This window comes from Molossus molossus, unplaced genomic scaffold (genome assembly GCF_014108415.1).
Source record: "Molossus molossus isolate mMolMol1 unplaced genomic scaffold, mMolMol1.p scaffold_m16_p_15, whole genome shotgun sequence".
Lineage (NCBI taxonomy): Eukaryota > Metazoa > Chordata > Mammalia > Chiroptera > Molossidae > Molossus > Molossus molossus.
The window spans coordinates 16,200,613-16,221,648 of NW_023425350.1; the positions used below are offsets into that span (position 1 = coordinate 16,200,613).

At 54.1% G+C, this 21,036-nt stretch overlaps 1 protein-coding gene across 2 annotated transcripts; it reads left to right on the forward strand.

Annotated features, from left to right (window-relative positions):
- Positions 1-4,988: 4,988 nt before the first annotated feature.
- On the forward strand, positions 4,989-20,834 carry SLC35F6 (solute carrier family 35 member F6). Of its 2 annotated transcripts, none has more exons than XM_036263375.1 (6): positions 4,989-5,169; positions 14,900-14,972; positions 15,677-15,848; positions 16,104-16,316; positions 17,051-17,161; positions 18,418-19,240. In XM_036263375.1, the coding sequence occupies exons 1-6, from the start codon at positions 5,093-5,095 to the stop codon at positions 18,885-18,887; spliced, it is 1,116 nt and encodes a 371-aa protein (XP_036119268.1). In that variant the 5' UTR covers positions 4,989-5,092; the 3' UTR covers positions 18,888-19,240. The 2 variants fall into 2 exon arrangements, with proteins under 2 accessions (XP_036119268.1, XP_036119269.1); XM_036263376.1 differs by lacking the exon at positions 4,989-5,169 and adding an exon at positions 10,403-10,485 and having other exon boundaries at positions 18,418-20,834.
- Positions 20,835-21,036: the final 202 nt, after the last annotated feature.

Here is a 21,036-nt window from a genome sequence, read left to right on the forward strand (position 1 = left end):
GACCTTATGAGGGCCTGAAGTTAGAAGGAGCAGGTGACTCCTGATCTAATCATCTTCAGTTACCATAGAAACGGGCCATAAATTCCACCAGAAAGAGCTAGTAAACAATGTCTACCACCTCACCACCGATACAGACCATCCACATTCCCTTCCCAGGTTAGGACCTGTCAGTCCTGGTTCTATTATCTCAGTGTCTCCCCCAGGAGACAGCCAGGACCTACCCTGCCCTCCTCCTCCCAAGGCCCTTGCTCCTCCTCCCAGCCACAGCCTTGGATGGTTGCCCTGCAATTTCCACCTTGCCGGCATGTTTATAACCCCATAATTGATGATTGGTAAATTATTGTGCTGACTTGTTTATAGCTCTATAATTGATGATTGGGAAAGTCACTGTGTGCCCTCTAGCTGAACCTGTTTAGTCAAAATAACCTCAGTAGCCCTGGCCAGTCTGGCCCAGCCATTAGAGAGTTGGCCTGCGGTCCCGAGAGACCTGGGTTCGGTTCCCGCTAAGGGCATGTACCTCAGATCCAGTTTGTCCCTGGCCCTGGTTGGGTTGTGTGGGTGGCAGCCACTCGATGTGTCCCTTTTACATCAGTGTTTCCCTCTCTCCCTCCCACCCTATCTGAACAAAAAATGAAAAAATGTCCTCGGGTGAGGATAAATAAATAAATAAATAAATAAATAAATAAAATAACCTCAGTAAATTAGAATACTTCCTGAACCAAGAAATTGTTGGGAGCTGGCTATGTGTCTGAAAGAGTCCACAGAGCCTGGAGGTCTTGAGTCAGAGACCCGACCTCCCCCACAGTCTCAAGGAATTGGGCTTGCATTGTGTTTGTGCAGCTCAGGGCTAAGTGTGACCCAATGTACCTTGAAATACCTGAAATGCCTGGGTGTGCCTGGTGTTCCTGTTATCCGTAAGGCAAACTAATTCTGTACAGCATTGCTGCGGCCCTGGGCATTATATCAAGAAGACCCTGTTTTCTGAAAGGTATGAAAGGCATGGAATAAAGCATATCGGGCTGATTCCGAAGACTCTGTCACAGGGGTGTTCGGAATCAGACACGGGCCGGCTAATAAACGGCTCTTACTTGGACTTACCCAGACAGTAATTAAAGCGATAAAGCCCGGCCGGTGGTGTGGCTCACTGCTTGAGCACTGACCCACGCACCAAGAGGTCACTGGTTCAACTCCCAGTCAGGGCACATGCCCAGGTTGTGGGCCCAATCCCCAGTGGGGGGCGTGCAGGAGGCGACCAATCGATGTTCTCTCTCATTGATGTTTCTATCTCCCTCTCCTTTCCTCTCTCTCTCAAATAAATAAAGAAAATAAATTTTTTTAAAGTGATAAAAACAATATTGCAATATGGGAAAACAGATCTCAGTCTATGCAGGGCTATACGGAGCTCAAGTCCAAATACAGCCTGGGCAAGTGGTCGTTTGTAACCAAATAGGAGGGTGGGGGTCAATGGATGGAAAATTACGAAGAGGAAGCATCAGATGTAAGGGGGATTCTGGCTAAACTGACCTAACGGCATTCATGCTGAAGGCAGGCAGGGGTGACCAGACATCCCCTGGTGGTGGAGGACGAGATAGCCGAGGTGATCAGATGTGGAGGGTGGGGGGTTCTGGTTAAACTGACTTTGCAGAGTTCTTGTTAAAAGAGGATTTTATAAGAAAGTACACAGATGGGCCCAGGAGAATGTTCGTGAGCTTGACTAAAGTTTGGCCAATGAAAGAATCTTTGACACCTGCCCATCAGAAGGTCATAGTCTACCGGACAAACAGGCTACACATGAGGGAAACAGCCCAAGGACATGCAGCAAAAACTTGTTTTAAACAAAACAGGTCTGATGTGGTCTGTCTCTGTCCTTCCCAGGATAAAATAACTCTCTCCTAATCCAGACTGTGATTAAATTGATTGGGAAAATGTTCAATCTTTCAGACAAGCCACAGGCTGGCAGTAAGCTTTGAATACAAATGCTGGGCTTTACACAGACAGCGTTTTTACTTGACTCTGGAAATTAGAGGCTCTTTCAAGGTAGCATGCAAATTTGTTCAAAGTATCCCTGACTTTGAGAGAAAAGGCCCAAAGACTGGATCATGCACTTATGCAAATCACGAGAAGTGCTCTGTAAAGCTCCGCCTGAGGTCGTTCCTGCACCTGTGTGCTAGCTGGGCATCTCCCCGCAGCTGCACTAATTCTCCCATAGGCCGCCCATAGCATTTCTACTTCCGTCCTCCTTTCTTCTGCAAAACTAGCTGTGAATATTATTGGTCCCATTTTACAGATAGGAAGGTAGGTCTCTGAGTGATTAAGGGATTGAACCATGGTCACTTTGCTGTAAGTGACAGATCCCTTCCAGCCTGAAGCAGCCCTCTCTCTCTCTTCCCTAGTCTGGACAACTTGCACAGATGTCATTTCCACTTGTGAAGATTCTGCACTCTTAGGGGTACATGAAGAAATGTCCATCTCCGTCCACAACCCCACCCACACAAGTGGATTCTGTGGAAGGGGCACCCCTAATGCTCAGTAAATTTCCTCCCTTTGCTGAAAAGGTATACCCTTTCATGGAAGTCCAATCTTCATGACCTTCAGGCAAGCCGTAGTCCTTAATTAGGGGGATCGTATCCGAGCAGTTAGGAAACAACTGTTCTTCTGAGAGCCAAGAATACCACGCATAGGAGCTGGCCCACCTTTGACCTTCTAAAAAGGCTCAGAAAGATTTTGGGTTTGGTTTGCGGACATGTTATTTCATCCAGGAAATCACAGCTTTTAAAATAATGAGGCAAATTTGTAGCCAACATATACATTAAGCTCTATCCCTGAATTTAATTCAATAATAATCCAAAGGATTTTGCAAAGTCTGTGTATGAACACACCCACCCTGATTCTTCTCTACTTTTCTCAGAGTTCCTGTATCCTGAGGTTGCGATGCTTTAACCCCAGGCTCCCTGCTATCTGCAGATACTAAAGTCAAGGCTGGTTTTCACCTGTAAAGCCCAGTCTAGCCAGGCTGGCAGAGACCTGAAGCTCACTGTAGGTCATTCCCCATCGTGAGGGCTGGCTGGCTACTCCATGATGTCCACGTGGTAGCCTTTGCCTCAGATGACCCCTTTCTCCACCCAGAGCAGTTCTGCTCCTTTGTCAAGCCCCTGCTCAAATCTCCCCTGAACTGAGGCCACAGTGGTCAAGCTCCCAACACAAGTGGACATAGATGGGGAGCCTGATCCAGGACAGCTCTGATTGTCACCGTCATGCTCTCGGCCCCTCCCCTCTTGAGGAACCCATGCTTTTCCCTGCTCCCTCTTATGTTTTGCTACATGGTTATCCGTGTGCTCACCCCTCTTCTCAGTAAAATCCTTAACTCCTTGAGGTTAGGGACATTGTCTCATTTGTCTTTGGGGTCTCATGTCTGGCTCTGGGCCTGGCACTTAGTGGGCTCCATGTATATTTCCAAATAAACCCTGTTGTCTCATAGACTCCGGGAAGAGCAGTTTGATGAACACAGTAGTAAGTTAAAATTCATTTTATGATGTGGCTATAGAGACAGACAAAGACTGTGCTACTAGTGACATCATGTCGGGCTAGTGACACCATTGATCATTAGTAATGTTTATTTCAGGACAGTGCCCTTGGCTTAGACACATGGGAAAAATGGTCCAGAATCCCACTGAGTATGTCACTGTGGCCTGTAGGAACTGCCTCTAAAGTGATGGGGCTGTCCAGCTGCTGCAGACTACACCAGCCTGCCCCTTGGGACAGAAGCTGTGCTTCATTTACCCCTACTGGTCCCAGAATCTCAGTAAATATTTTTGGATAACCGAATTGATTCCTTTTAACTCACATGAAACTAGTGATATTGTGGAGGACAAGAAGCTCACAAGAAACCTTCTGAGTCTCCCATCTCCCACACTGACTTGTGAGAACAGGCTCCAGAGAAGGAAATTCCCAGATGGTGTGTGGGTCAGACACACTCGGTGCCCACTCGTACCTCTGTGCCATTCCCTCCCTGGGAAACCCCTTCCCCTGACTATCAGGGGACCTCCTAAATCAGGTCTTTCTGCAATAAAAGGGTCTGGTGCAGTCCCTTGAGTTTTTCTGATTCAATGTTGGTCATTTTCACAAGTTCAAGGCAGTCTTAGGGTAAGCAGGACGAGATGGCAGGTAGGCCCTATCTCTACAATTTTAGTAGCAGAATCTGTAGTGAGGAGGGAGGGGATGTGCCCACTGGGCCTGAAGCAGTTCCTGAAAGGCCTTGAGCTCCAACTGCAGTGTGACAAGGCACGGGGTGCACACAGAAACCTGGAGGTGCGGACGGAGTGCAACTGGGGGCTGAAAACCAGGAGTAGGGTTGTAAAAGCAAGAAACCCTCTGCAAACAAGCCTAGGCCTTTCTGCCATGATTAACTCCCAGCAGCGTGGAGGAATCCACCAGAAACAGTAGAGTGATTTTCATGGGGGTGAGGGGAGGCTGAAGGCATGGATTTGGAGGAGACTTTAGAATCTTCAGGCAAATACCCCCACCCCACACCCACATTCATCATTCACTAGCATGATCATAAGCAAATCACTTAGCTGCTCTCGATTTCGTTTTCTTAGCTATAAAATGGTCTCCCAGGGAGCAGGAAATAGTTCCTACACTTTTCTGGAAGATGTGAGCAATACTCCAGGCCGGGATCCCTAGGGACACGTCCCAGGCCTCCTGGGAGTTCCCTGGGTTCCGTGTGGAGAGGAGATTCCCACACTGGACATGAACACTTTGTCGTTTCCCTCTCACATCATTCAGCTCAACCTCTCTAAACAGTTTACAAAACGCCCTAACATCCAAGACGCATCCTCGTCCCACCAGTTCCTCTCAAAAACGGGGAGCCCTGGGCCCGGGACTTGTCATTGTCACCCTGTGGGAACCAGCGCTCCCAGCTCCGGGGGCGGAGCGAGCGGGCCGGGGGCGGGGCCGGCGCGAGTCAGGTGACGCCGGGCCCGGAAGCGTTAGCACCCGAGACCCCAGGGTGACCGGGTCAGGGGCTGTAGTTTCGAGTGACCGTGGAGGTCGCGGGGGTCCCCGCAGAGTCGCGCTCCCCTCCTCCGCCGCCATGGCCTGGACCAAGTACCAGCTGTTCCTGGCCGGGCTCATGCTCGTCACCGGCTCCATCAACACGCTCTCGGCAAAGTGAGTCCGGGCCGGGCGGGAGGGGACTGGGCTCTGCCGGGCCCGGCGCCGCCCGCGTGGTGCTGGCGACCCGCGCACCTTACCCGCCCTCCCCTCGCCGCTGTGCTCTGCGGGCGTCCCCCGCTCGCCCGGGCCTCCGGTCGGGTCGCCGGGTTCACGGACCACCCAAGGGAGGGAGGCCCCGGGAAACGCGGCGCGGAGCCCCGGCTTTGATTCGCCGTGTGCTTGATCCTGGCGAGTCACCGTCCGTCTCCGCGCCTCGGTTTCCTCTCCAAGTGGGCGGATGGGGCCAGTTCCTCTCCTGGCCCCTTCTAATGCCGGGTGGAAGGCCCTCCCGCAGGAGCTGGGGGTGGCGGCGGGGTCGGAGGGGCCCTGAGACCTGTGCACGTGAGCTGCCGTGGAGGCCGCGCAGGTCCAGCGGTCAGGGAGCCGAGAGGGCCGAAGCGGCAGCGAAGGGGCTGCCCCACCACCCCTCCTGAAGGAAAGGGTACAGCTGGCATTTTACATGTGGCGGGGACGTCGAGGCACGGAACAGCAAGGCCAGACGAAAGTTGATTGTAACTATCACCAAATGTCCGAGCTGGATTTTATCCCCTAATCAAAGAGGGCTTTTGAGCAGAGGAGTGACATGCTAAAAGTGGTGAGATGAACCTGGTGGTCAAGGGGAAGAGTGTTTGGTGCAGGGAAAACCACACCAAGGCTGCTGCATAGCAGATGAGGGGAACTAGGAGGGAACAGTGAGGTGGGGAAGGAGGGCGCAGTTGGGTGAGACCAGGTACAGAATGAAGCTACAAGTCCTGACCCACAGGATCAATGATCACTCCAGGATTCCTGCCTGGGAGAACAGAAGTGCGATGAACCCAGACAGGGAGGGCAGGTGGGCAGTTCAGCTGTGATGTGTGAGGTTGTGGTGCTGGGGGGACAGTGACAACAGCCCCTAGAGGTTGGATATTGAGGACTCACGGCTGTCATGAGGCTGAGGGACCAAACATTGCCTCCTCTCTGTAATGTTTCATTGTTTTTTTGTTTGGGGTTTTTTTTTTTTAATATTTTTTATCCTCACCTGAGGACATTTTTTTTTTTTCATTTTTTGTTCAGATAGAGTTGGGGGGGGGGGGGGGGACATCAACGTGAAAGGGACACATCGAGTGGTTGCTACCCGCACAACCCAACCAGGGCCAGGGACAAACTGCAACCGAGGTATGCGCCCTTAGCAGGAACCCAACCCGTGTCTCTCCGGACCACAGGCCAATACTCTAACCTCTGAGCCAAACCGGCCAGGGCTCCTCTCTGTAATGTGCAAGGAGGATAGGGACCCAGGAGGCAGCCCCTTCTCTTGACAGCTCTTTGCCTCTTTCTCTGCCCCACCTCAGAGCAAGGCCTTCCTTCCCTCTGTTCACCATCTAGGAGCCTCGGGACCCAGAGCCCGGCCTTTCTCTGAACTGATTCCAAGGTGCACATGGAGAACAGTGGAGAGTCTCCCAGTCATACCTCACTTCCACCTGGGCCCTGGGAGGAGGGAGCTGGTCGTATCTTACTCGTGTTTGAGGCTTTTGTTCCTAGCACACTCCATAAGTGATGTGAGAGGTGCCCCAGAAGAGAGGTCTGGGAGAGAAGTATCCTATTCTATTCATCAGACATGTATAAGGTATCTACAGTGTATGAGGCACTGTCTGGACTCAGAAGTAGACAGAAGTGACTAAGAGGTCTCTGCCTTTGAGATGCTTCTCAATCACAACGTGCTCCCTTCTCCAAAGGAAGTGGAGCTGTGGGTGGGGTCCACCTTCTGTCAGCTGTGTGTGTCTGTCTTGTGCTGGTCTCCTGAGGCCTCCTGAAGGTCACTCTTTTTGTGAGCTTTTAGCTGTAAAGGAGACCCAACCTGAGGGCCCCCATCTCAAGTTAGGGTCTGAAAGCAGCAGAACTAGCTGCCGTCCATCCATCTGTAACCAACCAAGTTCTCCGTCAAGTGTACAGAGAGTGGCGGTAGGTCTGCCAGGGCTGGGTCCCCAAGGAGAGCTGAGATTGCCGGTTACTACTGGGGTAAATGGTGCTGATTCAGCTTCTTCCTTTAAAAGCTCCAAACCGGTCAGGTAGGAGTCAAAAGATCCTCAGCTTCCTGAGGCCTTGCCTTGAAAGATAGGAAAGAGGCTCCCAGGTGGGGACCAGCCTTTGGTCCTGTCTCCTGCCCTGTATACTGAGACGGGGCCTCTCAGGAGCCTCCCTACCTGAGACGGACCCCAGAATTGGACCCTAACCAATGCTCTAAGGGCAGACTGTGGGAAGGATGCTCACAGAGGGAAAGAACTTGGGAAAGCGGATGTGTACATCCTGATGGGAGTTAATTCTCTGACCTGCCGATTTTTGACAGGGACAGACAGACAAGAATGCCAGTGCTAATCAGCTAATACACAGAGAGTGCCTCGGGCCGGGTCCTTCTCTGGCCACCTTTCATGTGTTAATTTAATGAATTCTTATAGCCACCCTCTGAGGTAGATAAACTCATTGTCCCTGGATCAATAAACTGGTATGGACAGATGGACTTGCTTGCCCAAGTTCAACTCAGCCATTATAGAGTTTATATTTGAGCTAAAGTAGTCAGCTCGAATCCATGCTCTTAATCACCAACATGGGATGAGGCTGGAGACTTCTCTAGTCATTTTACAGGACATGTGGAGTTGTTAGAAACATAGAAACCATCCATTTTAATCCCCACAATTTACAGTCGAGCCTCCAAGAGAAGTTTTTTTTGTGGCTCAGCTGGCTGGTGTCAGAGCAGGGACAGAACCTAGGCCTCAGCATTGTAGTGCGGTCCTGTTACTTTACAAATGTGGTACCCAGAAGTCCCTCTTCCTTAGTCCCTCTTCCTTGGGATTTCCTCTCATCTCCCCAGACAAGAATAGACAAACGAGTGCCCATGGAAGGTGTGATCCTCTAAGTGGTGGAGCACCTCCCTCTGGGGCTGGGCAACAAGCCTCTGTCCCAGCCCAGGGGATCTTGCTGTCACCTTGCTTTTCTCCCTGGAGCCAGAGGCCACACGAGGTTCAGGTTAGAGGCTCTAGTGGCCTCCTGCGGTTTCCTGGCCTGCGGAGTGAGCATGTTTCCCTCCCGGGTTTGGGGAGGAAGGACTGCAGGGAGTGGCTGAGGAAGTGAGCATGGGCACACGCTGCCTGCTGTGCTGGCGCAGGTCAGCTCTCCACTGGAGAGGCACTCCGCCCACTCAGCCGGCCTGGTCCGATGCAGGGAGGTGGGCCGCCCTAGCTGGGTGGGGGTGGGCATCATACCCACGGGAGGGAAAGCCACCAGCCAGGCTGTCCCTTGAGCCCAGTCCCTGGGTCGGCTCCTTCTCCTTTCTGTGGCTGCTTTTACCTCCTCACCAGGACCTTCTGCTGCTGTGTCTCCTTGGACCACACATTCTGCCTTCCTCTGCTCTGCTTAGGGCTGTCTGCCTGAACCAGTGCCTAGCCACGGGGTGATGCCCATTTCGAAGCCCCGTTCTCCTGAATCCAGCTGGGGTTCTGCATGTAAAGAGCAGGGTCAAGGGGACACTCACCAAGTAAGGCCTAGATGCCCTCCTGAGTGTCTGCGGGTAGCGAAGCCCACCCAGCCAAGGAGGGGCCATGGGGGTGACTTCCCCTCCACCAGTCAGGCCCCCTGGGTCCAGGGACCTTGCCAGGAAAGTGGCAGGAGGCCTGAGACCCTGGGCCTCTATTAAGAAAGGACTTTCATTATTCTTCCTGTGCCAGCTCTAACTTTCGCCTTGGCTGCTGCCCCCCCCTTGGGTTCCATGAGCTGGCAGGGGAAAGGTTCCTGGGCCAACCAGAGAGAGCCTGGCATCAGGAAGGCAGTGTAAGAAAGTGGGAAGAGCTTGAGACCTGGAAGCTGGGGGATGAGATGAGTCACTGGGCCTCTCCAGGCCTCAGTTTCATCTGTAAACTGGGCGTGACTTCGCATCTTCTTCCCAGACACAGGTAAGATCTACTGAGGAAGGTTTTCTAATTGTACCTGGAGATGAGAGGGCGCATCCTCATTTATCACCACATAAGCCAGGGTGATCCTAGACTCTAGGGTCGCGGCCCCTTTGGGGGTCAAACGACCCTTTCACAGGGGTCGCCTAAGACCATCGGAAAACACATATTTCTGATGGCGATTCATAACAGTAGCAAGATTATAGTTATGAAGTAGCAACGAAAATAATGTTATGGTTGGGGGTCACCACAACATGAGGAACTGTATCAAAGGGCCATGCATGGCATTAGGAAGGTTGAGAACCACCACCCTAGAGAGTGAAGAAACCCTGGGGCCCTTCTGTAGATCCCACTGCTCGACAAAGGAGCTGGGCTTGACAAGCTGGGAATCAGGGGGAAATGGCAGAGATTCTGCGGGAAATGGACCCAGCCAGTCGGTCGGAGGCAGCCACAACAGCCACTTCCTCCATCTCAGTCCGACACCCCGGCCCGCACGCAGATACCTCACCTCTCAGAATGCTGAGCTTTGAGTTTCACTGGGCAAGGCCATGTAGGGTGACTCACCCCCATGAGGGAGCCCCCCCAGCCTGCTGAGGCCTAGGGAATTCTGAGAACCAGCCTTCGCCAGCAGAGGCACCTCCTCATGTGGCCTCAGCCTGACCCTGGTGGGTCCCCACCAGCCTCCTGCGCTGGAGACCTGGCTTTCCCCCGGAGACAGTACCTACAGAGTACGGAGGGCCCGTCTGCAGAGTAGACCCCCTCCCCACCTCAGCCGGGGGAGTGGGAAGAAACTGGAGGAAGAAGGTGGTAGGAGAACCCTAAGTGTGAGGAAAGGGCTCAGAACTGGTGACGGAGACTCCTGGGCACCAGCCTCTGGGCACCTCATGGGCCTGTCTGGGCCCTGGGCCCCTTGTGTGGAATGAGGAGCTTGGTGAGAAGATGGCCGTTTCTCCTCTTGCAGCTCTTTGAGGCTTTGTGGAACTGCCGGGGCAGCAGCCCGAGGCCCTTCTGGCTGCCTCTACCTCAGCCGGCAGGGTAGGTCCCAGAGAATGTTCCAGAACCGTTCAGGCCAGAGCAGAGCTTGACGGAACATGAGTGCCAGGGGCCCCTGCACAGTAGAAGGGGGAAGGGGCAAAAGAGAACTTTGATTGACTACTTGCCATGTGCCAAGTCTTATATATCTTATTTATTACTTTTGACAATTTATCCATATTATCCCCATTTTATAGATAAGAACACCATAACTTGTCTGGCCTGTGAGATTCAAAACCAGCTTTCCTTGTAGCCTGCTGCCTTTTCTGAATGTGAATTCAAGCACATGGGTTGGGCCTAGATCTGCCTGCTGTTAATGGTATGAGACTGAACACGCCTCTCCACCCCATCCACCCCCTCCTTGAAGTCCCCATCTGTGAAATGGGGGTCCTTGATGTGAGGCTTAAACCAGACAACCCACGGGAAGTACTCAGCACAGGCCTGGCACAAAGTCAGTGCTCAGTGAACCCTATATTTATGAAAACATTTTAGTGACATGTTATGCAAATAGCCAAGTGCTGTCCCATCTTAGGGATCATTGCTGTCATCCCAGATAAACTGGGACTGGATTTGGGCTCTTATTCTGTGCTACCTGAGATCCTCTGTGCCTTCACAATGGACTGAAGTCTTTCTCAGGGCATAAATCCTCCCAAAATGCCTGCTGGCCCGATCTCCTCCCTGGCCTGATCTCCTCCCTGGCCTGATCTCCTCCCCAGCCTGATCTCCTCCCCGGCCCGATCTCCTCCCTGGCCTGATCTCCTCCCTGGCCTGATCTCCTCCCCGGCCTGATCTCCTCCCTGGCCTGATCTCCTCCCAGGTCTGATCTCCTCCCCGGCCTGATCTCCTCCCCGGCCTGATCTCCTCCCCGGTCTGATCTCCTCCCCGGCCTGATCTCCTCCCCGGCCTGATCTCCTCCCCGGCCTGATCTCCTCCCCGGCCTGATCTCCTCCCCGGCCTGATCTCCGCCCCGGCCTGATCTCCTCCCCGGCCTGATCTCCGCCCCGGCCTGATCTCCTCCCCGGCCTGATCTCCTCCCCGGCCTGATCTCCTCCCCGGCCTGATCTCCTCCCCGGCCTGATCTCCTCCCCGGTCTGATCTCCTCCCCGGCCTGATCTCCTCCCCGGTCTGATCTCCTCCCCGGCCTGATCTCCTCCCCGGCCTGATCTCCTCCCCGGTCTGATCTCCTCCCCGGCCTGATCTCCTCCCCCGGCCTGATCTCCTCCTCGGCCCGATCTCCTCCCTGGCCCGATCTCCTCCCCGGCCTGATCTCCTCCCTGGTCTGATCTCCGCCCCGGCCTGATCTCCGCCCCGGCCTGATCTCCTCCCTGGTCTGATCTCCTCCCCGGCCTGATCTCCTCCCCGGCCTGATCTCCTCCCCGGCCTGATCTCCTCCCTGGTCTGATCTCCTCCCCGGCCTGATCTCCTCCCCGGCCTGATCTCCTCCCTGGTCTGATCTCCTCCCCGGCCTGATCTCCTCCCCGGCCTGATCTCCTCCTCAGCCCGATCTCCTCCCTGGCCCGATCTCCTCCCCGGTCTGATCTGCTCCCTGGCCTGAAGAGTGGCAGTGCAGGGCAGCCTGTCCTGATGATACCTAATCCCTGGGGCTGTAAGCCATCCCCGGCCCTCAGATACAAAAAGACTCCTTTTCCCCAGCTGGGAATTCTGCCAGCCCCAACCTGTTCAGGCAGTCCCGCCTCTTGGAGACAGCAAAGACAGCTCTTTGGGGGGGGAGGGGGGGGGGACTCAGCATCAACCCTGCATCCAGCTCCCCACACAGTGCCCCACCCTGGGAAAAGACAGGCCCAGCTTGTCCCATCGCAGGGGGCACCTCAGACTGGGTGGGAAATTAGGACCCATGAGATCTTGCCTCTGGACTGTATGTAATACATGCGTATTTGCTTAGAGGGGTCTGGAAGTCTCATTCATTCAACCAAAATATGTTTGAGCTTCTGTATAGTGATGTGCCAGGAGCAGGGGACTGAGGGATGTGGAAGTTGCTGGATGCTGAACTTACACTCTCAAATGACAGTGGGTATGGAACCAGAAAGTGAGACAGATGTGGGTTGTCATTAATGTAAGCTGTGTAGACAGTAGTTGGGGGGGGGGGGGGGCGGCAAGTGGCTCAACCACTAGATCTGGGGGTCCCTTTGAGCCTGCCTATCTGTGCTCTGATGTGACCCCAGGATGAGGAAGGGGCTTCCATACCTGCCTGTGTCCTAGGCTTCTGGTTGACTTTATGGATTTGGCAGGACCTCCCTTACCTGGGGGAGTCCTGGCTCCAGCCCCAGGAATTCCCATCTCTCCAACCTACTAATTTTCTCCAGGGAAGTTGGCTTTGTGCCCTTGGTAAAGTTCGACCTCTTTCCTCAGTTGCCTCCCCCAGACCCTCCCAGGGTGCTCTTTCTGCAAAAGCAAGCCTGGTTGTAAAGCAGGCCCGCCCTGAGCCACCGTTTGCCTGCGGCCCCCACCCACATCCCATGCCCTGCCCTCCCTGGGGATCCAAGAGCCAGAACCTGTAGCAGATCAGGCAGAAATGAGACCCCAGAGAGCAGGTGGATTTGTTCTACAGTGAGGGCTTCCTTTCTCCATTGGTACTAGGACTGATTATAGCCTGGTCCCCTGACTCCGATTTCTCTCTGCCTTCCCAGCCAGTCGTATCAGAGCATCTCCCCACCCAGCACCTCTCCTGTAGGCCTTGTCACTCCCAAGAGCCACAAGCCCTCCTAACTGCCCTCTTACTCCAGTCTCAGAGTGGATGGCGGTCTCCCTCTTAAGATAAGCCCTGTTTGTTCACTCGTCCTGGGATGTGTTCAGGTATCTGAGAGACGTGGTCTCTCCCTCACAGGTCCGTGCTCCCTCGCGGTCAACCAGGAGCTCCACCACCACTCAGCCTACCTTCCCACTGCCAGCACCCGGGCATCATGCCCTTGCCCTGGGCTGTGGGAAAGAGCTTCCTGTCCCCCTCCCCAAACTCGGGGCACAGAGAAGTCAGGGCTGGACAGGGTGTTTGTCAAACCCAGACCCTAACTGCTTGGCACACCGGTGGCTCATGCTGTGGCTCTGGGGGGGGGGGGGGGGGGCAGGGAGCAGAAGGCTCCCCAGCCCTTTAGGAGCTCGGGCTTCTGCAGTGACTGGAGTAGGGTTGGACACTGCGGTGTGGCTGCTCTTGACACGCATTGCAAGGAGAGATTTAAGAAGAGGCCCTGAATACTTCCGCTTAGAAACAGCCGCTGCCTCTGTGGGGTGCTGCAGAGGAGCAGGTCAGCGGCCCCCAGGGAGCAGCCCTGGCTCCTCGTTGACTCGAGTCAGCAGTGTGACACAGTCAAAGTCGTGTCAACTAGCCAGGACGTCCCACATGAGGGCGGGGGCACTATCTTGCCAGGCTCAGTCTGGGCCAGATCACATGCCCTTGGCGCTGGGCCCAGCCCCCCAGATCGCTTCCAGGCAGCAGCCAGGGAAGTGAAAGGTTAGGAGGGGCTGGGCTGTTTAGCCAACAGATGGGAAGATTCTGAAGGTGGAAGAGTCTCCAGATATCTGAAGGGCTTTCAAATGAGAGAGCAGACTGGACCAGAAGGACACCACTAAACCCAGCAAAAATGAAATTCCAGACGGCAGACAACGCAGAATGTGGGTGGGACTGGCGGCTCCGGCTCCGTGCTGCAGAGTCTGGGCCTGTGTGTGGGCTCTTTGGGGAAGCGACTCATACTCAGTGTTGCCGTCTGCCAGGGTGCTGGCAGGGAGGCCACTCCACTGGTGCCAGATACTTGCCACCTGCTTTAGAGTCTGCACTAGAAAGACCCTCCAAACCCTTCACGGTATATGAAGGTGACCAGGTGGTCTGTGTCAGGCCGTCATTTTCCAGCCAAGTGCCCTGGAGACCAGCGGCTCTTGATATTTTTGTGCCATGGGTCCCTTTTGGTCCCTTTGATACTATGGTGAATCCTAAAGTAATGTTTTAGAATATGCAAATAAAAGATTGGGCATTTCAGAAAAAGCCAATTTTGCTGAAATAAAGTTATCAAAACATTAAAAAGGCAAATCTGTGATATGGTAATAGGTGTGTATATGGTTGGGTTTTTTTTATCCTCACCCGAGGACATTTTTCGATATTTTTGTTCAGATAGAGTGGGAGGGAGGGAGAGAGAGAGAGAGAGAGAAACATTGACGTGAAAGGGACACATTGAGTGGTTGCCACCCACACGACCCAACCAGGGCCAGGGACAAACTGCAACCGAGGCACATGCCCCTAGTGGGAACCAAACCCAGGTCTCTCCAGACCACAGGCCAACACTCTAACCGCTGAGCCAAACCGGCCAGGGCTGTATGTGCTTCTTAATGCATAAACGAATAAGCAGTGGGTGTAACTACTAAACTGTTGGAGCCGTGATGAGTGTAAATGATACTTCACAATATCTGCTACGGCTCTAATGTGGTAATGAGAACAGCTGTGATTTCTGTGACCAAGTTGCAGGTACTGCAATACCACGTTCATAATTTGAAGAAATGCTTAATTTCAGTTAGAGGTTCGTGACATTTCAGCTAAAGCTTCCCAGGCCCCTCCGTTCTGTCCGTGATCCCAGATGAAGACTCCTTGCCGTGGAGACTGGCCTCTGAGAGGGGGCCCCGCTCTGGGCCGAGGCCCCTGAGCATGGCCTGTTGGCGTTGAGAGGAGCGAGCTTGTCCAGAGGCGGCCGCTGCACTACAGGGCGTGAGCTTCTCTCTCTCTGCTGCAGGTGGGCGGACAACTTCGTGGCCCCCGGCTGCGGAGGAAGCCAGGAGCACAGCTTCCAGCATCCCTTCCTCCAGGTATCTGCCCTGCCCTCCCCATCTCCCGTCTCCCAAGCCTCGATCAGGGGCCCCTGGGGCCCTGCTGTTTCCTGACCTAAAGGTGGAGTCCTCCCCTGCTCCCAGAAGAGCTGCCCACTTTGCTGTCTCCCTCCCAGAGCAGAGGTCAGAGTGTGTGCCCCTGGAAGGGAGCAGAGGGCATAGTCTGCCCTGGGCATGGTGAGCCCGGCCCCCACCACGCTGTCAGGGCACATTTGGAAAACATAAACTATCGTAGCAAAACTTGCTCTCCATCCACTGGGAGCCTAGACCCCACTGCGACAGGGCGGACACCATAAATAGGCACCTTACTGCTCAATTGGGAAGTGGGAGACCCAAGTTTCAGCCCAGCTCAGGCAGTAACTTGCTCTGTGACCTTAAATAAGTTCCTGGGCCTCTCTGGACCCCAGTTGCTCCAGCTGGAACTTGACCAGTGTTGGCCTAGGTCGGTGGCTTTCAGACGGGGCTCTACACAGCCTTTAGGTTTGTATCAAGATGTTTAAGGGGCTTAGGGGTGGCCCAAGAGGCAGTCTCTGGCCTTCCCCACACAGTAGCTTTGCTTTTGCCTGTTCTATGTGTTGGGGTTAGAGGTAAGCTCTTGTTTGAAGAAAGGTTATGTTAAAAAAAATTTTTGTTAAAGGTGATCCTCCTTCCAGCTCTAAGCTACTGGGGTTCTGTCCCTGCAGGCGGTGGGCATGTTCCTGGGGGAGTTCTCCTGCCTGGTCGCCTTCTACCTGCTCCAGTGCCGAGCTGCAAGGCACCCAGATGCCAGCGTGGATCCCCAGCAGCCCTTCAACCCCCTTCTTTTCCTGCCCCCAGCCCTATGTGACATGACCGGGACCAGCATCATGTATGTGGGTGAGTAGCCAGGCCAGGCTGGTTAGGTCTTAGCAAAGCCCATCATCCAAGGGGGCCATTGATGAAACAGCCACCCCCACCCCAACTCATCTTCACCTCACCCCTGCCCCTCTCCCACAGACTCACAAACTCACACTCACCCAGGGTTTACTGAGCATGTACCATGTGGGAGGTATGTCTTCAGCCCTGAGAACACCTCAGTGAGCAGACAGCCTTGACCCTCAGGAGCTAATGTCGTGCATCTGTCTCTCCTAGCCCTGAACATGACCAGCGCCTCCAGTTTCCAGATGCTGCGTGGAGCAGTGATCATATTCACAGGCCTGTTCTCAGTGGCCTTCCTGGGGCGGAGGCTGGTGCTGAGCCAGTGGCTGGGCATCCTCGCAACCATCGCAGGGCTGGTGGTCGTGGGCCTGGCCGACCTCCTGAGCAAGCATGACGGTCAGCACAAGCTCAGCGAAGTGATCACAGGTGTGGCCAGGGGATCCAGGAGCTGCCCTTCCTGTCCTGCCCTGTCCTCTCTGGGAGCCCAGCACAGAGTCATTCAACAAACTTCCAAGCTCTGCTGCGTGCCAAGCCCAGGGTGGGAGCATGTGGGGACTGGCTGTGTGGACATGCGCCTGCTCTCAAGTTGACAGATGGAGTGTAGGGAAGGCCAGGGGTCCCGGCAGCATGAGAAATGGGTAGACGAGGAGCCAGCGGTCAGAGGAGGCAGAGGGTTTGTGCTATGATGTGCCCATATACACACACCGCTGGATTTGGAAGAGGAGAAACGAACGTTTACGGAGCATGTATTAAGTGACCAGCTTGGTGCTGAGCACTGTTTGTCATCACAGTGATCCCCACAATCCCAGAAAGAAAGCAGTGCCACTTATTCTATAGTGAAGTGACCACCTGGTCACTCAGATAGGGTTAAGCCAGAAATGCCTATCTCCAAGCCTGCTCCCCACTGTGCAGGCCTCTGGGCCTTCTGGGACCTCAGCCCAGAGGGGTGACAGTGCCTGCCTTGTCAACTTGCCCCACCTCTAGGGGCCAGCCATGACTATGCCTCATGAACTGTATGGTCCCTGCAAAAATCAGAGGCTGTTATGTCCCCACGGGTGCTGTCTTCCCTCGACTTTGGGCCCACTGCCCTGCCAGCAGCCCCGCGGCCTTGCTGTCTCCCTGCCTCCCTCACCCTGGGCCCCGTTGATCTTTTCCCACAGGGGACCTGCTGATCATCATGGCCCAGATCATCGTCTCCATCCAGATGGTGCTAGAGGAGAAGTTCGTCTACAAGCACAATGTGCACCCTCTGCGGGCAGTTGGCACTGAGGGTGCGTGAGCACAGGGGCCGGGGGAGGGCACTGGGCAGGGGGCACACTGGAGGGTAGCACGTGGAGTGAATGTACACATAAGAGCACATAGGGACCACTGGGAGGGCGTGAGCATCCTGCCCCCTTCCTTCCTCCCTTTACCACATACGTGTTGACAAATACTTTGGCACCTGTTGTGCCCAAGGCCAGGAGCTCAGGGAGGACGGGGCTGAAGATGAATTAGTTGTAAGCCTCAGTCTAGAGGAGCTGACCAGCAGTGCGTCTGTGCTCAAACCACTTGTGCTCAAGTGATGTTTCACCTGCCAGTATCTGAGTGTCTTGGGTCAGGGAAGGTGGCATTTGAGCTGCAGTTTCAACAGGCAGAGTGGCAAGGAGGGAACTCCAGACAGCAAAGACAAGGGGAGCTGGACGTGAGTTTGGAAAACAGTGAGGAATAGTTTGGGTCAGGTGCAGGTTTGATGTTGGGGAAATGATCGGGTCCAGATCATATCATGGAGAACCTTGAACATTAGGCAGGTGCATTTAGACTTTAAGTGACAGGCAGAGAAGAGCGATCAAAGGTTTTTGAGCAGGGAAATAACTAATTTAGCTTTTAAAAAATGGAACTAGCAGGGAGGATCAGAGCAGTACTGTAAGTGTGGCCCGCGGGCCACCAGGGAGCTGTTTGTGCCTGGTCCACAGTGAGCCGAGGGCTTATGGCAGAACGTGAATCAACTAAATCCACGACATCATCAAGCATACTGTTTGTTTCTGCTCTTTTTATTCTAGCAAGACTTTCTGAATGAAGCGGTGCATTGATTTTTATTCGGGTTCAGCTCCTCATCACAGACCAGTGGCACTGAATGGGGAGCTGTTTTTCCACACTTGTGAGCACTGCGGTGGCCATAGCCAGCAGTTCTTTTAAATGAACAGACTGGAATTTAAGTGTCAGAGAGCTCTGTACATTGTAAGGGTAGCTGTTGTTTTGTGAAAGCGTGTGTGTTCGTGCCTGTATGTATGTACACTGGTCACAGTGTAAAATGTATCTCTTTTGGTCCAGCCAGAAAATGTGGATTAATGTGGAGAAGGGGCAGCTCGAGCCCATTCAGTAGGCCACTGTGGATCCTGATGAGGGGATGGCTCTAGGACCTGAAAGGAAGATGCTAGTGTCAGGGCCACTAGGAAGGGGTGGCTGGAGCAAGGGAGGCCTTGCTGGTCCCGATGTGCTGGGAGTCCCGGCCAAGTGCAGAGTGTAATGTGCGTCCTTCTCTCCGCAGGCCTCTTTGGCTTCGTGATCCTGTCCCTGCTGCTGGTGCCCATGTACTACATCCCTGCCGGCTCCTTCAGTGGAAACCCTCGGGGGGCACTGGAGGATGCGCTGGACGCTTTCTGCCAGGTGGGCCGGCAGCCACTCATCGCCCTGGCACTGCTGGGCAACATCGGTAGCATCGCCTTCTTCAACTTTGCGGGTATCAGCGTCACCAAGGAGCTGAGTGCCACCACCCGCATGGTGCTGGACAGCCTGCGGACCATTGTCATCTGGGCACTGAGCCTAGCGCTGGGCTGGGAGACCTTCCACCCACTGCAGATCCTCGGCTTCCTCATCCTGCTGATGGGCACTGCCCTCTACAATGGGCTGCACCGGCCGCTGCTGACCTGCCTGTCCCGGGGCCAGTCCCCAGCAGAGGAGGGCGAGCGAGAGAGACTGCTGGATGCCTCTCGGACTGCCATCAATGATGCCAGCTGAGTCTCCTGTGGGGCCCCTGCTGCCACCTGGATGCACCTTGTTCACCCTGAGGCTGAGGCCACACAGGCTAGTGAGCCTCAAGTTTCCTGTCCCCAAGGCCTCGCCCTGCCCCTCCCCAAAGACCCCCCAGGACAGCTGCTACCACAGAAGATGACAGACACCCAGGTCCTCCTTTGTCACCACCTCCTGCAGAAAGGTGTTACCCAGCCCTCACAGGCCTGAATGTAGTGCCAGACCCCGCCAAGCTCGCCAGACCCCCAAACCTCTGCAGCAGCACTAGAGCAAAATCAGGAAGTGGAATTGCAGGAACTAACAACCCTAGGATTTTCTAAATCAAGTGAAAATGGATTCTCCAAAGAGAGGTCAGTGAGAAAATTTAAACTTGTAATACTCCCTAACCCTCTCTGGAGCCTTGGGTTTCGCTCACTCCGTGTGTGCGCCCCCAGCCCATTCCCTGGTGGCTCTGGGCCTCGGTAGCCTGCTCTACAAAGCAGATGGGGTCAGCACTGTGGCTTCAGCGCCTTCCAACTCCAGCGGGGCCCATTCGTGGGCCTGTGATTTTAACCAACCTGGGAAAGGAGTAACAGCCCCTTCATTGGAAATTCCCTCTGCCCACAGTGCCTCCTCCCCAGGCCTGTTTTTGGTGTCCAGTGTCCTCCCTCACACACCTTCAGGGCTTCCCTTCCTGGGAGAGATTGCAGGGGGATTCCAGGCAGCCTTGATAACAGCTTTTATGGACTCTACACCTTCCATTTTAAGGTGAGGAAAATGAAGCCTAAAATTATAAATTGTTTGGCAAGATCGGTGTCCTGCCATGGGCTCTGGCCACATAGCCACATGACCCTGCCACAGGTGGGGATCTAGAACACAGCTGGCCCTCAGCCCCAGCCCCAGCAACCTGACCCCATAGCGCCCCCTCCAGGGTGATAGATCGACCAGGATTCTACCCATTCAGAATAATTCTGGTATCCCAGGCATTAAATGAAGTGCTTAACTTTCATTGTCTCACATAACAACCTGCACAGGTGGGTGCAGATGAGGAAACTGTGGCCCAGAGAAGATTAACTGACTTCCTCGTGGAGCAGGTACTTAAGCAAGGTTTGCCTGATTCCAAAGCTGTACTGTCTCTCTCTGGGGTCTTTGGGGGAATTTCCTGTGGCTGGGACAGAAACATCATGAACTGGTGTCCTCCCAGCAACTCCCCCCAACAAGAGAGGGAACTGGCATGGGGGACCCCAGGGAGCTGAGCAGCCCTCCCTCCCAGCGTTCCTCACTACGTGGCAGCTTCGGAGCCTCAGACCATTTTCCAGGGCAGCTTGAGCGTGGAACACCACATGCCTTCCTTAAAATAGATTCTGGGGGAAGGGATCTTTAACAAGCAAAACTCTCAGGCTCTATGGGAATCCAGCAGGTTATTAGTAAAGTTTGTTGGGAGAAGAGAGGGTCTTTCCATCCCACCAGCTCAAGTCCCAGGGGCCCCTGAGCACCTGTGGGACACAGCATGTGTCACAGAAAGCAGGAAGTGGAGAGGAAGGGTGGTGGGGACGACAGCTGCCTTGTCAAGATACCTGCCTTAAGGTGTTGTCTTAGGCTTTATGTAAAAAAGAAAAGGGAAATTGGCAGTATGGACTTTCTATTTAGTGAGGGAAGGGATGTTCCGAGGGGTAGCATCTACAATGTTGGATGGAAAAGCTCTAATGTGCCAACCCGTAGAGATCACCCAGTCTATCACACATTGTTCACATGAAGGAACTAAAGCCCAGAGGAATGGGCTTCCCAGGGTCACACAGCCAGAGACACAAAGCCTGAGTGTCTGCTTCAGCCCTGGCCCATCCCCTCCTGCCACAGGGAGCAGCGAGAGTGTATCCGAAACAGGACTGCTCCTGCAGTGGGCTGCCCATCTGTGCACTCAACTGTACAAACACTATCGCATCGATGTTTCTCTCTTCCTCTCTCTAAAAATTAATTAAAAATATCTTTAAAAAAAAGAAGTACGGAAACATGTACGTGTGTAACAAGGTGATGTGTTTGAGAACTGCAGGTAAGTAGACTGGTACGCCTGGCAATAAGCATCCCTCACAGGAAGTAGCCAGAGACAAGACCAGAGTGGGGCAGGTGCCCAGATAGTGTTGTGCCTTTCAGGCTTTGC